Genomic DNA, 14,598 nt, shown 5'->3' on the forward strand with positions numbered 1-14,598 from the left:
ACTCCCCCTGCTTGTGTTCCCTTTCTCACTGTGTCTCTCTCTGTCAAATAAATAAATAAATAAAATATTAAAAAAAAAAAAAAAAGAAAGAAAGTATGGGGAAAGAAAATCACCAACAATCAGCTCTTGAGTCAGTAACTAAGAAGAGAAATTCACTCTGGAGCACAGGCTTTCCTATTTCCATTGGACAGTCTCGAAGCGGTTTCAAATAAACCCCCCCGGGGCTTTCGGTTACAGGAAGAACAGGAGCGCGGGCGCCCAGGACCGCGGGGGCTGTCCCTGGAGGAAGAAGTTGGAAACTCAGCAGCCGCGATACCGCTTTGCTTTGTTAATCTCAGCTTTTATTCATGTTTTTGAAACAGAGAAACTGATGTTTATCAGGAAGTGACCTTTGGAGTACTGTTTTATAGGGCACGAGGGACTTAAAAAAATTCTAATTTATTCCTTGGTTTAACCTGTGGCCTTGGAGATAATTTAACACTTGCCTAATTTTAGTCGAACTGCTCTCTACTCCAGCTTAAAGAGTCGCAGACAAGGACCTCAAACAGCTACCTTCACGGGACGAGCATGCGAAAGAACTTTACAGGGCGTCGCTTCTGCCATTTTATTATATAAAGGGAAAAACCGGGGCGCCTGGGTGGCTCAGTGGGTTAAGCTGCTGCCTTGGGGTCAGGTCATGATCTCAGGGTCCGGGGATCGAGTCCCGCATCAGGCTCTCTGCTCAGCGGGGAGCCTGCTTCCTCCCCTCTCTCTCTGCCTGCCTCTCTGCCTACTTGTGATTTCTCTCTGTCAAGTGAATAAATAAAATCTTGGAAAGAAAAAAAAAAAAAAAAAAAAAACCAAGCTTTTCTTCCGCAGCCCTGGGACCCCTGACACTTACCAGCCGCCCGAGGTTGTAGTAACAATCGGGGTACTTCCTCCTGTGTTTGATCGCCGTCCGGTAACTCTGCTCGGCGGCTTCGAAGCGTTTCAGGCTGTTCTGAACGATGCCTAAATTCATCCACGCGGCCGCGAAGTCCGGCCTGGAAGAGCATTTTTTTTTTTTTTTTTTTCAAAAGAGAAACAAGGAAAAGAAAGGCCCCGAGCCCGGAACGCAGGCGCGCCTCTCTCGGCCGCCGGGATCCCACAAACCCGCGCTTACTGGATCTGCACGGCTAAGGAGAGCAGCTCTTCTGCTTCCCGCAGCTCGTTCCTCTCCTTTAAGATGTTTCCAAGATTATTCATGGCATGAACGTACTTGGGATTTAGTCTGGAAGCGGAGAGAGAAACCGAGCTGTTAGCGCTCAGCGGTCTTCGCGGAACGGTCAGGAACGGGCACGGATATCTGAAAGTCGGGGTCTTTTCTGAGTCCCCGACAGTTAAGACCAGACACGGATGTGAAAGAGACGAGAAGCTGGCTGTACCTCACGGCCTCCCGGTAGTATCTGATGGCGGCTGTCTGATTGCCTCTGTCGGCCAGGTTCTTGCCAACGTTGTAGTGAACCTGGAAATACACACACAAACTTGGCCGTCAGTGGACAGGCTTCTTGGTTCAGAGCTGGGATACCTATGGCAGCTTCTCACCGACAACCAAAGCCACAGGGAAGACAGACAGACAAAACAAAAACCCCACCCCGCCAGAACTTTGGCTAAAACCCGACGGAGGGCAGGCCAGGGTCACACTTCACTCCCCATCCTGTAAGAAAAGGCGGGAAGGACAGGGTGCCACAAGCAGATGAGGTCACGCAGGAATGACAGAGGGACATTTAAGTAAAGAAACCTCGAAAATTACAAAGCAGGGGTTTTTTATTTTTATTATTTTTTTAAGATTTTATTTATTTGGCAGACAGAGATCACAAGCAAGCAGAGAGGGAGAGGAGGAAGCAGGCTCCCCGCCGAGCAGAGAGTCCGATACAGAGCTCGATCCCAGGCTGTGGGTCCATCCTGTTGTAAAGTGTGTCACCTGAAGGCAGCTGGGGTTGTGGAGGACGGTGGGTCCCCAGGGCGGCACCTGGTCTGGGCCGGAGGAGGGCCTCCCTGAGGAAGAACCCTCCCTCCTCTGGAAATCTGCAGGGGGTCACTAGGTGAAGGGGCTGGAGTAAGCCTGCCGGCCGGAGCAGACAACAAGCAGGCTCCAGGATGCCCAGTATTGCTGGAGTGCGGAGGGCAAGGGGTCAGGCCGGAGGGTGTGGGGAGCAGGCTGCTCAGGGAACCCTAAGCCGTGACCGGTCTGATTTAGTCTTTGTCCAGAAGCAGTAAGGACCGGCACAAGGTCTGTAAGTGTGTGTGTTTCCCAGCGCCGCCATAACAAAATACCACAGGCTGTTGGGGGGGGGGGTGGTAGGGGTTGGGTTGGGAGGTGTGGGGTGGGGGTTGAAGGGTGGCTAAGACAACAGAAATATATTCCCTCATAGTTCTGGAGGCAAAGATTAAGGGGCAGCAAGGCTGGTTTCTACTGGAGGTTCTGAGGGAGAAAGTGTCTCTCCTGTCCGCTGACGGTCGCTGGTAAGCCTTGGCTTGCAGCTGTGTGGCTCTCGTCTCTCCCGGTCTCCACAGGGCCGCCTCCCTGTGTGTCTGTGTCTCTCTACAAGGACACCAGTCGTATTGGATTAAGGGCCCACCCTGTACACTGTGAGCTCATTTTAACTTGTATCTTGATGACATCCGCAAGGCCTCCACTCATAGGTACCAGAGTGAGGATTTGAATGTGTCCTTTTTGGGGGCACAAACCAACCCACAACAAAAGCCACGCGTAGGATGGTGGCAGAAGGTCCTATCAGAGTTATAACAAGTTAGTGACATTGCGGGAAATGTGAGCGGGGAAGAAGCGGATGCCAGGGTCCGGGGACAGCCTGAGGCACAGGGGCAGGGAGGGCACCAGATTGAACGAGGTGGTGGGGAACGAGCAGAGGACCTGGAAGGACACTGTGGAAGCGACGGGCATGCACACGGCTGCTGGACTGACAAGAGTGGGGAAGCACGTCAAGAATGAACTCGGGTTTCTAACTTTCAGAACGGAATGGATGTGATGGCTTTGCAGGGAGATACGACAGGTTGACTGGGCTTGCTTGGGGGGCTGGGCCATCAGGCTGATTTTGAAATCCTTGGAGAACCCAAGTAGAGAGACCAAGGTGGACCCCTGAGCTCAGGAGAGGAGCAGGCTGGGGACACCAGCGTGTCGGGAGGCCGAGACCGGGCAGCCACGGGTCCTGGGACCACACAGAGCAAGCCAGCCGGGGGAGGAAAAGATCCCATAAGACCTTCCTGTTTCAACCTCTCTAATCCAGCTACCAGCTGGAGAGACCGCCTGGGGATAATGTAGCCACAGAAAGAGAAGCAGGTGGTGAAATGTTCCAGAACTGGAGAGAAGTAAGGGTCTGGCCACATTGTGAATGCTCTACATGTCACTGACTACTGTCCTCAAAATAGTTAATTTAAAAAGGTATTTAACAATGATCCTTTGATTCTGAAAATCATTCTTTAGTTATAGTAAAATAAACTTAGAATTCACCATCTTAACCATTAAAAACACTGTTTTTATTTGAGTACAGTTGGCACACGATGTCTCATTAGTTTTGGGTGATTAACCATTTTTAAGTGTGTAGTTCAGCAGGGTTGAGTGCACTCACACTGCTGTGCAACCTACCTCCAGAACTCTCCTCCGCTTGCATATCTGAAAGTCTGTACCCATGACACAGGAGCTCTTCCTTTGCCCCTCTCCCCAGCACCTGGCAGCCGTTGTTCTACTTTCTGTTTTGATAAATTTGATGACGCTAGGTACCTTACAGGAGTGTGAGCATGCAGTATTTGCCTTTTTGTGACTGGCTTGTTTGACCGAGTGCAATGTCCTCCAGGTTCATCCCCACTGCAGCAGGTGTCAGAATCCCCTTCCTTTTCAAGGCTGAGTAATATTCCACAGCAGGCATACACCACCTTTCCTTCATCTGTTCATCTGTCGATGGACAGACGCTTGGGCTGCTTCCACAGTTTGGCTACTGTGACCATGAATGTTCACGCATCTTTTTGAAGTCCTGCTTTCAATTCTTGGGGGTATGTCTCCAGAAGTGGAGTTGCTACATCATACGGTAATTATATGTTTAATTTTTTTAGGCCCTAAAATGGTTAACTTTCTGTTATGAGAATTTTGCCTCCATGTCAAGAAGAGAAGAAGAGAGAATGAGGAGAGAATTTTTAGCGATTGAAGAGGGTGGTAAAGTTGGCCGGAAAAAATAGGACACCCAGTTGCAAAGCCACCCAAAGTTCTCAGGTCAGCTTCACATGAGGGCACAGGGAGGTCCATCTACGGGCATTTTCTCAAATGCACATGGGCTCAAGAAGAAGTTACACGGGAAGGGGCAGAGACCCAGAATGACCCAGGACAGCAGAACTGTAGACTCACAAGGACTATTATTAGAAGTATTTACGGACATACCTTTTAGAGGCTTTACACATAGGCTCATCGCAATCTCAGAGGAGATGATGCCCCGGAAATGTATTCAAATCAGGTGTGTTCAGCCTAGGTACTGACAGGGGTGATCCTGGCAGCCTGCACGTGCTGAGGGTCGCCAGGAGCCCAGTGTGGGGCTGGCACCATATGCCTATGTAGCTTCTCTACATGGCAGCCCCGTCACGTGGCCACTACTGTCACCCTCCCGGGCTCAGGGAATTGCGGCATTTGAAGCCCGGCTCCAAGACCTGTGTTTTTCGTGGTGTATCACAGCCATCTCTGAGGCTGCTGGGTGAGAATGGGGCCAGCTGCTTGAGGGGATTTCTAGACACACTCATGCCGTCTGCTGTTTTTCTTCAAGTAAATAACGCTCCTTGTTGCATGCCAACGGCTGGAGTGTACCCACCACCCCCGAAATTCATCTGCTGATGTCCTGACCCCCAGCACCTCAGAACGTGACTGTATGTGGAGACAGGACTCTTGAAGAGGAGATCAAGGTGACCTGAGGCCATCGGGGTGGGTCCTAAGCCAATCTGCCTGGTGTCCTCTTAAGAAGAGGAGGTTTGGACACCAAGAGAGACACCAAGGTTGCATGTGCACCGAGGACAGACCAGGTGAGGAGGTCATCGCCGGCAGGCCTCAGGAGAAGCCAACCCTGCTGGCACCTTGATTTTGGACTTCCGGCCTCCAGAACTGTGAGAAAACAAATGTCTCTCCTTTAAGTCCCCAGTTAATACCTCATGAACTATGGTAATGGTTTGAGCACGTTTCAAGCAGTGTTCCATCGAGTACTTCAAAAACCCTTCTGAAAATATAACCACCCCCTGCCTTATCAATCTTAACTGACAGTTACAGCTTGTCTTCAAAACACTACCCTTCTGGAAGGGTATGGAATAGGGCGACATTCTTTTAAGCACGTAGGTACCAGATGTTTGTTTTTTAACTGCCGATTTTAAAGTCTATACATTTATTTTTATCTAATCGGACAAAAGGAATCACAAACAGGGAAATCACAGGTGATAGAAATGTATAGGACTGTGCAGCCCACCGTATAATTTAAATTCCCCGAACCATATTATTGTCTGTTTGTAGGTAGTCGCCTCTTCAAATGAGAGCTAATGCTGTGGCTGTAGGGCGTGCTTTGCAAAGTGTGCTCTAAATGGTTTCATTTCGTGCCTCCCCAGCCCCAGCCTGGGTGTGCTGCCTCACCTGTGGGTGACAAAAGAACCAAATCTGGGGCACCTGGGTGGCTCAGTGGGTTAAGCTGCTGCCTTTGGCTCAGGTCATGATCCCAGGGTCCTGGAATCGAGTCCCACATCGGGCTCTCTGCTCAGCGGGGAGCCTGCTTCCCTCTCTCTCTCTCTTTCTGCCTGCCTTTCTGCCTACTTGTGATCTCTCTGTCAAATAAACAAATAAACTCTTAAAAAAAAAAAGGTACAAACTTCTAAAAAAAAAAAAGAACCAAATCTGGAGAATCCAACGGGTGAGCAAGACCCTTGTGGTCCTCAGCATACAAATTCAGCTTCTACTCAGACTTCCATACACGACTCCTGCCTCTTTGCCCCTGAGCTCCTGCTGCTTTCCTTTGTTATGGGCAAACTCTGTTTTCTCAATAAAATGCTCAGACAAAGAGTTCAACTGCCCTCTGCAGTAGACACGGTGTTCTGTTAGACACCCCGAATGCCAGTCACCAGATCAGGAGAAAAGGACAGTAAACTCCAGAAATTTCTACGGCCCTCGTTACAAACCGGACACAGCCCCAGAAGGCAAGCTGTCCATAATTAAGAACTGACATAAACAGGCTCACCCAGAGGCCAGCCTCATCCTATGGGCTACAGGGAGGGAATTATGTGAATGGAAAACAGCTGTCTGGGTAGCCCACTATAAACAAACTGATCAATCCCCAAACCCTCATAAACAGTTCCCTCATAACAGTGTTTAAAGAATGAATGATTTTTGCTTCCATATTCTGGAAAAGACTGAAAAACCCTGTTTATTCTTGAACTTTCCCTCTAGCCTTTGTGATTCATATGCTAGACATCAAACCAGCACAGAAACTGCAGATGAAAAAAAAAAATACCACTGCAGGCCCATGATATGGAAGTCAACAATGGAAGATGTGTTAACACCAGAGCTAAAGCCAGTTTGCTTCAAATTTTCTGTTCCCATTTGATGTTAAAATGTTTTAAGCAAAAAAAAACCCCCAAAAACCAGAACTTATAAACCATGCTGACTCATCCTTAAGGAACTACCTCATCATATGATCCTTTTCCTTGTTAAAAGAATTTAGAATTGTACCTCAGAGTTGATACAAAGTGGCACATACTTTTAAGCCTTAAAAACAAAAAGTGACTGTAAATATAATTCAATACTCAATGGTGTCTCATCCATTGTAGACTAAGGAACTTTAATTCCCATGCCGCTAATACTGAGTGCCCACCATCTGCAAGGCAGTGTGGGTAATCTGACGCTGACCAGGCACTGGCACTATAATCTTCTGGAAAAGATGAGTCTCAGTGGTAAATCTAGCCTAATCTACAGTCAGGTGTCAAGTACTTACTTAATATTCAATGACTATAAAGTGGAAACCAATACAGAGAATGTATTTCCTACAACAGAGCTGAATGAAACCAATGTTTCCTAAATGAGGTTTCTTCCCTGAAATGAGTCTTGCTTTTTTCAAAAAAGAAAAAAAGAAAAAAAAAAAAAAAAGAAAAAGGAGGTAAAGATAATTTACTTATACCACAATTTATATTGGAAAGGAAAACAAACAAAAACCAAAAAACCCCCCAAACCCCAAGACTCTTATCTTGCTCATACTGAATGGTAACACTGAAAAACTTTCTTAGAAAGGAGTGTCTCCACTGGGTCCATTCGAAGATGAGGTCTTTTTGTATGTTTTACTTTATTCATTTATTTGAGAGAGAGAGTGAGTGGGAGGGAGAGGGAGAGAGAATCTGCAGCAGACTCCCCACCGCACACAGAGCCCGACGCGGGGTTCCATTCCAGGACCACAAGATCATGACCTGAATCAAAACCAAGAGTTGGACGCTTAGCCAACTGAGCCACCCAGGAGTCCCATGTATGCCTTAAATTTAAAAAAGAAAACTACTCATGCAGACATATGATTGTGTGTGTGTCCATGTGTACACCCCAAGTGTTTTCTATCCTATAACATAAGAAATCACTTCCTAGGACAGACCTATAAGATCAAACATCACATATGTCACCCCTCCCTCCCACTTACTGGCATAACCTGGGCAGCACATGAGACCAGGTCTCTAACTACCACCTAAATTACTCATCTAGATAATATCAGTTTTATCCTTCTATGCCTCAGTTTCTCCCGTTTGGAAAAATAAAGAAAAGAAAACCCTCTCTCTCTCTCTCAAAACTTTAGAGGGAGGATAATGGAGATTAATTATAGAGCCTCTACAAAGAAACTGAAGTTCCTTGTGGAAAAGAACTATATAAATAGAAGGGATAATTACCGCTATTCAAACAGTAAAGCAAAAATAAAGCACATCTATTAGCATTTATGAAATTAAATCATAGGCAATTTATTTTTAGTAGCATAAAAATAAATGGATAGGCAGCAAATCAAATTAAGGATCAAAGCTTGAAGAAATGCACTCTTTTATCAGGGTCTCTTAACTATAAAACATGAGGAAAATCTTTTTTTTTCTTGAATCCAAGAAAAAGACAAACAAGGAGTTAGCACCTTTTATACGATTCTTTATTTCAGGATCACAATAAGATGCCAACCGTTCTTTAGATTTATTCATGTAATTTTGCCTGAAATCACTGCTTGCTCTTAAATATAGAATATGGAAATGAGAGAGAACTCCAGAGAGCTCTTCCTCTCCCCCTAGAGGATTATACTGAAGCATCCTAGGAACTCATATTCTGAAGAGCTGAGAGAGAACATACCATAATTTTAATAACAATCTATACCAATAGATAACTCTTCTAACCAAACACTCTGGCCTCCTATCTTGAGCAAGTAGCATTCTCCTCTTGCCATTTAACAAGACAACCAAAACTAAAATGAGCCCCAGAAAGCGAATATTTCTTGAGCACCTACTATGTTCTAACTACCACATTAACAGCTCTTTGGACGCCATCTTTCTTTAAGGCCTCACAAGAAACCCAAGAGACAGACATTTCTTCCCCTCTTACAGATAAGGACATTGAACATTCTAAACAGTTAATTTTGCCCAAAAGGGCACAGCTGGTTAAATGAAAAGACTGGATTCATCAAGAATACAAGTGAAACGAATTCCTACCAGACAGCTTCAACAAAAACACTGCCAATTCTAAAGTCTACACATTTATTTTTACCTAATCTGATGAAAGGAATCGCAAGCAGAGAAACCACAGGCGACAGAAATGTGTACTATGATACACCAGATAGCGTAATTTAAACTTCCTGAACTGAAGCACTGCCCATTCACTGGAGTTTCATGTTCAAGTTACAGATTGGAGGGGGACTCAATGCTGTGGGCTGAGCACAGGCTCTGAGGTGTGCTCTGAAGGGAATGACTCTGCCCCTCCCCCAGATGCCGTCTGGATGTGTGCGGTTGCCTCCCTGCCATCATTGCAGAGGGCGATTGTGCAGACCAACTGGAAGACAAACAAAACTTCATCCAAGTAATCTGTGGTTTCACTGGCATTATCTGGTTGTAATGGTTTTTTTGGAGTTATTTTGGCCCCATGGAATTGTAGTAAGTTTTATCAAGATCATTAACAAAACCCAAGAAAAGAACCAAGTGTTTGGTCTTGGCCTTATGCTAGATTCTGTGTGAAGGTAAACATTTCTCTTACTCAGCTGCCGCACTGAAGTCTTTCTAAAGAAACATGGCGGCCAACATACCTTGGCATTGAGCGGACACACGGACAGGGCACTTCTGAAGAGCTGTTCTTCATTCCGCCACTCACCACTGCGAATCACGCACCTCAGCACGTTTATGAATAAAATTCCCAGGACGACAGCAGCAATCCATTTCTTAGGAAGAGAGAGAGAACAGTAAATGTCGTGAGCAGGAGCCACCCGACCATCTTGGTTACAAACAGCATCGCTCTGGGCCAATACCTTTTTCTTAGTGTGTTTGCTGAGAGCTCCGAATCCAAAAGTCAGCAGCATGCAGTACCCGGCACTGGGGAGGTAGAGGACTCGTTCTGCAACCACAAAGCCCACTCGGAAGAACAAGTTACTTGCAGGAAGAAATGGAATAATGAGAAATCCCAGGCTCAGCGTAAGGATCCTGAAAAATGAGAAGTCACTGAAATGGCTATTTTCAGATCTGCTAAAAAAAAAAATTCCCACTCAACATTAAAATAGTGATAAGGGCTCCCTTTTTTTCGTGTCATCAACTGAGGAAACGCATCAGCAGTAGCAGAGAAGTGTCATCATTAGGGCCTAGGGTTTAGTCTGGCAGTATTAGGGTAAGTCATAAAATCTCACTAATGCACTGCACCAAACGCAGGGATAAGCCTTGTAAGTTGTCCAATCCATATGAATAAGATTAGAATGATTACATTTTATAAGGCCTTACTAATTCACCTTTTATTTTATTTTATTATTTTACAGAGAGAGATAGCAAAAGAGGGAACACAAGCATGGAAAGTGGGAGAGGGAGAAGCAGGCACCCCACTGAGCAGGGAGCCCAAAGCAGGACTTGATCCCAGGACCCCAGGATCACAATCTGAGCCGAAGGCAGATGCTTAATGACTGAGCCACCCAGGCGCCCCTGATTCACCTCCTCTTAACCCCACCTCAAACCATGGAGCGTTGAATAGATTAGTGGGTATATTGATCCCAATGAGTCCAATACAGTTTTCGTGGGAAATAAGTCTGCCCTTACTTAACAAACCTTACCAGGAATAATACTTGACTAGTTTAAACTTCATTAAATCTGAAATAAACGAAATCATTTTTGGGTGTTACATCACCATAATTATCAGTCAAGCAAAAAGGAAGCTGAGCAACAAAGCACATCTGAAAAGAGGCGCCATGTCCAGGGTTCCAAATGGGACACAAGAACAATTAAGAAACCAGGTCAAATTTGGTAGCTCCCTGTCGGTGAAGCATCTGCCTTCACCCCAGGTTGTGAATCCCAGGAGCTGGGATCGGGCCCCGCATCGGGCTCCCTGCTGGTACGTTCGCTCTCTCTCTCTTGCAAGTGCTCTCTCTCTCTCCAACAAATAAATAAAATCTTTAAAAAAATACTACAGTATGTGTATAAGTGAACTGAGACTAAAGGTAGTTGCCCTTTAGAATTTATGAACCAATTTAAAAGATAAACTTAAAACTTTATTTTGAGAATACTAAGAAGGGACTCAACCACCTTAAATAGTTTTCTTTCTCATGAAACACATTTGCTTTTCTCCCAGTTATTTCCCTAATAACCTTAACGTCTCCCCCCCCCCCCCCGCAAAAAGGAATAGTGTCTTTGGGGCAGCAGTTTATTTTCTACAAAACCACACCAGAAGGACTGGCTAGAACCCACCAGGGCTTTCTGAAGGAGAACTGTGAACGAGCGGCCGGGCCCGCGTCAATTACACTGTCTGTTCTGACCATAAGTCACTCTTTACCACCTGCCATGGGAAGGATCTCAAGACGCTACTTTGAGGGGAGCCCGGGAGGAGGAGAGAGAGCCGTCATCCATCCCCCTCCTCCAAGGCCATGCCCCACCGGCTGAAGCTGGCAACGGACTCCAAAGGGACGGAGGTATGTCTGGGAAATAACTGTCCTTGGACATGACCTCCACAAAACTGTTAAAACGGACAGTGCTGGAAGGAGCGAAAGGCTCTGACTCAACCCTGTGTGCAAGCTAAAATTCAGCCTCTTACCTTCTTCTGTGCCTGTCTGCAGAGCACAGGGCTCGGCATATGAGGCCAATTAGGCACAACCAGAAAGCTGCTGGCGCGGTTACCCTCCAGTCGCCGGCTGACTTAATGAGGGGGATGCAGCCCATCGACCAATCAAAACAGAGCCACCACGGGCACAGCAGCAGCCAGGCGTTCAGTGAATAGTAGTAGTTATAGTTTATGGCCTGTCAGTCAAAAGGACAACAAACATTTACTTGATACAGAACTTCTACATGTACACACACATACATAATACACACACACGAAACTGTATTTTTGAGGCATTCATAGGCTTCTATTCAAGGAGAGCAGTTGCAGAAAATAAAATATTGCCAATTTCTATATTGGACACGAGGCCATAGTTTGCAGCTTATGAAATGCGTTCCAATTGTAATAGACAAAAATACAGCAAAGCCAGCAGACTCTGCTGTACATGTTATATTTCTGGTCAAAGCATGTCCCCTTTATTGAGGGATGCCCAAAGTCTGTGACCCAGGAAATCTGAGGCCCAGGGGTCACCTATGTGTCTGGCAATATAAGAACAGGGTTTTTCCTTCTTTTGATTTCTATCTCTATGAAATGTACAGCTAAGAATTTGTGGCTTGACACGCTTGCCTTCAGAACAAGCAAACCTTTATAATAAAGAGAGTCCTCATACTGCTGGACATTTAAAGATATGTAACCGATGTGGTCATATTTTGTCTTAATCCCGCTGTATCAATTTTCTTTACAACAAAAGTAATGGGGTCAGGGGACACTTTACTGAGGCTGGCAGGGAACCTGATATTTGAAAGAACCGTTGCTCTTTTAATTTTGTTTTGAATGGAAATACAAAGGGCTTACGCCCTCCCCATCCCCTAATAAAACTTGGGTTTCATCCTAGAACATCCTTCGTGAGAGCAAACCTATGTGGAGGTGTTCAACCGAGGAGGGATTCTGTGGGCGTGTTGGGGAGCACGAAGAGGAGGACAAAGGTGCAGGGACCTGGTGGGCAGAGGAGACAACCCAGCGGGGAGAGGCTCAGCACTCACCCTGACCAACACGCTGTCCGCGAAGGAGGCGGGGTTGTCCACCTCGGTGAAGGCGGGCGGGCCGGTGCCCATGATTTTCCAGCGCACGTAGAGCACTCCTGCGCCCCCCAAGGCCAAAAGGGTCATTCTGAAGAGGAGGCCCCCGTTCCTGAGCATGCGAATGTTCTGAAAGGACAACGCCAAGCCCCTGATGGCACAGATTTTCAAAGAGAAGTGCAGCGAAGCTAGGTACGAACGTGCAACAATGCCTGAGCTACGCTGACACCGCAGCCCTTGAAAGGGGCACCTATTTTAAGATTCAAAACTGCAAGAAATATTTTGAAAATGGCATTTTAAATCAGCTGGTACTTGACATTTTCCACGTCTGGGCTGGAGACAAAAAGGACGTACTCACCTCTAATGATTTGTCTTTATGTAGTACCTTCTGGACCATTTCCAGAACATTTAATTTGCCTATCACCAAGATGTCAAAGATGGCATTCAAACCCTGAGGAAGCAAGGCAAGGCAATCAGTGATGGGAGAGCCTCGCTCTGATTAGGCAGCAATTACACCACGATTTTATTACTGAGTCTTGACATGAATCGCAGTGGATAAGACCATCACTAAAGGAGTCTTCAGCTCTAAAGCAGACGCCCCACTATTGTTCCTATAAAATCAGCTCCTGGTAATAGATCAAATTTATTATCTAGTAAGTTCCCCTTGGTCATAATTTCATAGTCTTCCCATAAGAATATTTTAACATTCAGGATAGCAGGACATTTGGGGTTCCCAGGAGAAGTTCTGCAGATGTCCCTTGTTTTTCCTTGACTATAAAACAAGTCTCTTAGTTGATGCAACCGAGCGGTTACCCGCGCAGTAATTATGCCTCAGAAGATAAAGGCAGCCACCAACCTTGACAACTCAGCCACGGAAGCAATTAATGGCACTTCCAGAAGGCCAAGGGCTTGGTGATCTCAACCAGTGCAGTAATAGCAAGCGCGCAACACCCGAAATCACCTCGGGGGGCTTCGGAGGTGGCTCGGGTTCAGCCTCCTTGCGGCCTGCTGACTGTCAGCCCTTGCAGGCACAGAGCCACACTGCGCCTCCCAGCAGGCCCTGCAGTCACAACCTCACGTGACTGAGCGCCCGCCTCCAGAAGGCGGAGCGAGCGATAATGCGCCATTTTGGAGGTCAGGTTCTAACTGGGCGCTGTCTGCCCCTTGATGTTGTCTTCCAGCTGGCTGGGGTGGACACCATCGTGTCAGCTATGGAAACTACACTCCCAAGATAGTGGCACCTCTGCCAGCGTGGGTCCGCTGTGTGGACAACAGCCACCTCTGCCCACGGCCACTGGACGAATGATAAGTAACCTCTACTGTGTGAAGACACTGGATTTGGGGAGGTGATGTAGCAGCTCCGCCTCTGCTGACAGCTTCCAGGAGCACCAAAATAGCCTCTTTCTCCTGGGTGAGAGCTGCTTTTGCAACTGCTATCCCCAGACACGGACCGGACGCTAGATGAGCCTGGAGTCCCCTCTCGCCGCGGGCACTGTCATCTCGCGGAACTCCCTGTCCAGTCTGGATGAGGTGGTCACAGTACATATGGCCTATATGGTTAAAGATCCCTCCGTATGACTCTGGCCTTTTTAATATGAGGTTTTGTGGTGAAAAAGATGATAAATCTTCAGAAGCCAGTGGTAATTTGTAGCTTCCAGAGCAAGGATGACATCCCTACTCAGCCCTTTCCCATAAATGCTGGAAGCCATTAATTATCCAATACACAGGCCAGTGCTGGGTTAATCATGTCAGAGAATTCTGATTTCATCCACTCATGCGATACAGGATTTTAGTGGGTCACAGCGGACCACTTCTGCCTGGCTGTAAACCACTTTCTAGAAGGCAGAAGCTCCCTGTTGAGCAGCCGCTGTCTTACACCATTTGTTTTTCTCCCTAGGAGCTATAAGACAGTCACCAAGGGGCGAGGGAATCTTGTCATCCCTTCTGGTTGGCACTCTCCAACTTCCCATTTACATGCATCATCAAAATGTCCACATTCTAATCACACTTTTGGGAATTGCTAAATTTTACCATATCTTTAGTTACATAAATTCAACCTAATTCTTTAGTGCTTTTCAAATATTAATGGGAGTCACCCTGAGCCTTGTTAAATGGAGATTTTGACCCAGCAGGACTTGGGGGGGACGGTTGGAGATCCTAAATTTCTAATAAGCTCCCAGATGGTGTTGATGCCGCTGGTCTTTGAGAGGCAAGGGTTTAGAGCAGTGGCTGGTT

General features: G+C 46.6%; 1 protein-coding gene across 8 annotated transcripts in view; it reads right to left on the reverse strand.

Moving 5' to 3' along the window:
* The window catches only part of TMTC4 (transmembrane O-mannosyltransferase targeting cadherins 4), a 64,053-nt gene that overhangs the window by 12,878 nt on the left and 36,577 nt on the right, over positions 1–14,598 (reverse strand). For all 8 annotated transcript variants that reach the window (XM_082700817.1, XM_082700816.1, XM_082700812.1 and 5 more), the window contains 8 exons: positions 12,722–12,814; positions 12,328–12,492; positions 11,279–11,481; positions 9,519–9,690; positions 9,300–9,431; positions 1,404–1,483; positions 1,142–1,249; positions 881–1,022 (listed from right to left, as the gene is read on the reverse strand). In XM_082700817.1, the coding sequence (XP_082556943.1) occupies positions 881–1,022; positions 1,142–1,249; positions 1,404–1,483; positions 9,300–9,431; positions 9,519–9,690; positions 11,279–11,481; positions 12,328–12,492; positions 12,722–12,814 (1,095 nt within the window). The remainder of the gene's footprint in view (positions 1–880; positions 1,023–1,141; positions 1,250–1,403; positions 1,484–9,299; positions 9,432–9,518; positions 9,691–11,278; positions 11,482–12,327; positions 12,493–12,721; positions 12,815–14,598) is intronic.

The sequence above is a fragment of the Mustela nivalis genome, assembly GCF_964662115.1.
Source record: "Mustela nivalis genome assembly, chromosome: 15".
Taxonomy (NCBI): Eukaryota; Metazoa; Chordata; class Mammalia; order Carnivora; family Mustelidae; genus Mustela; species Mustela nivalis.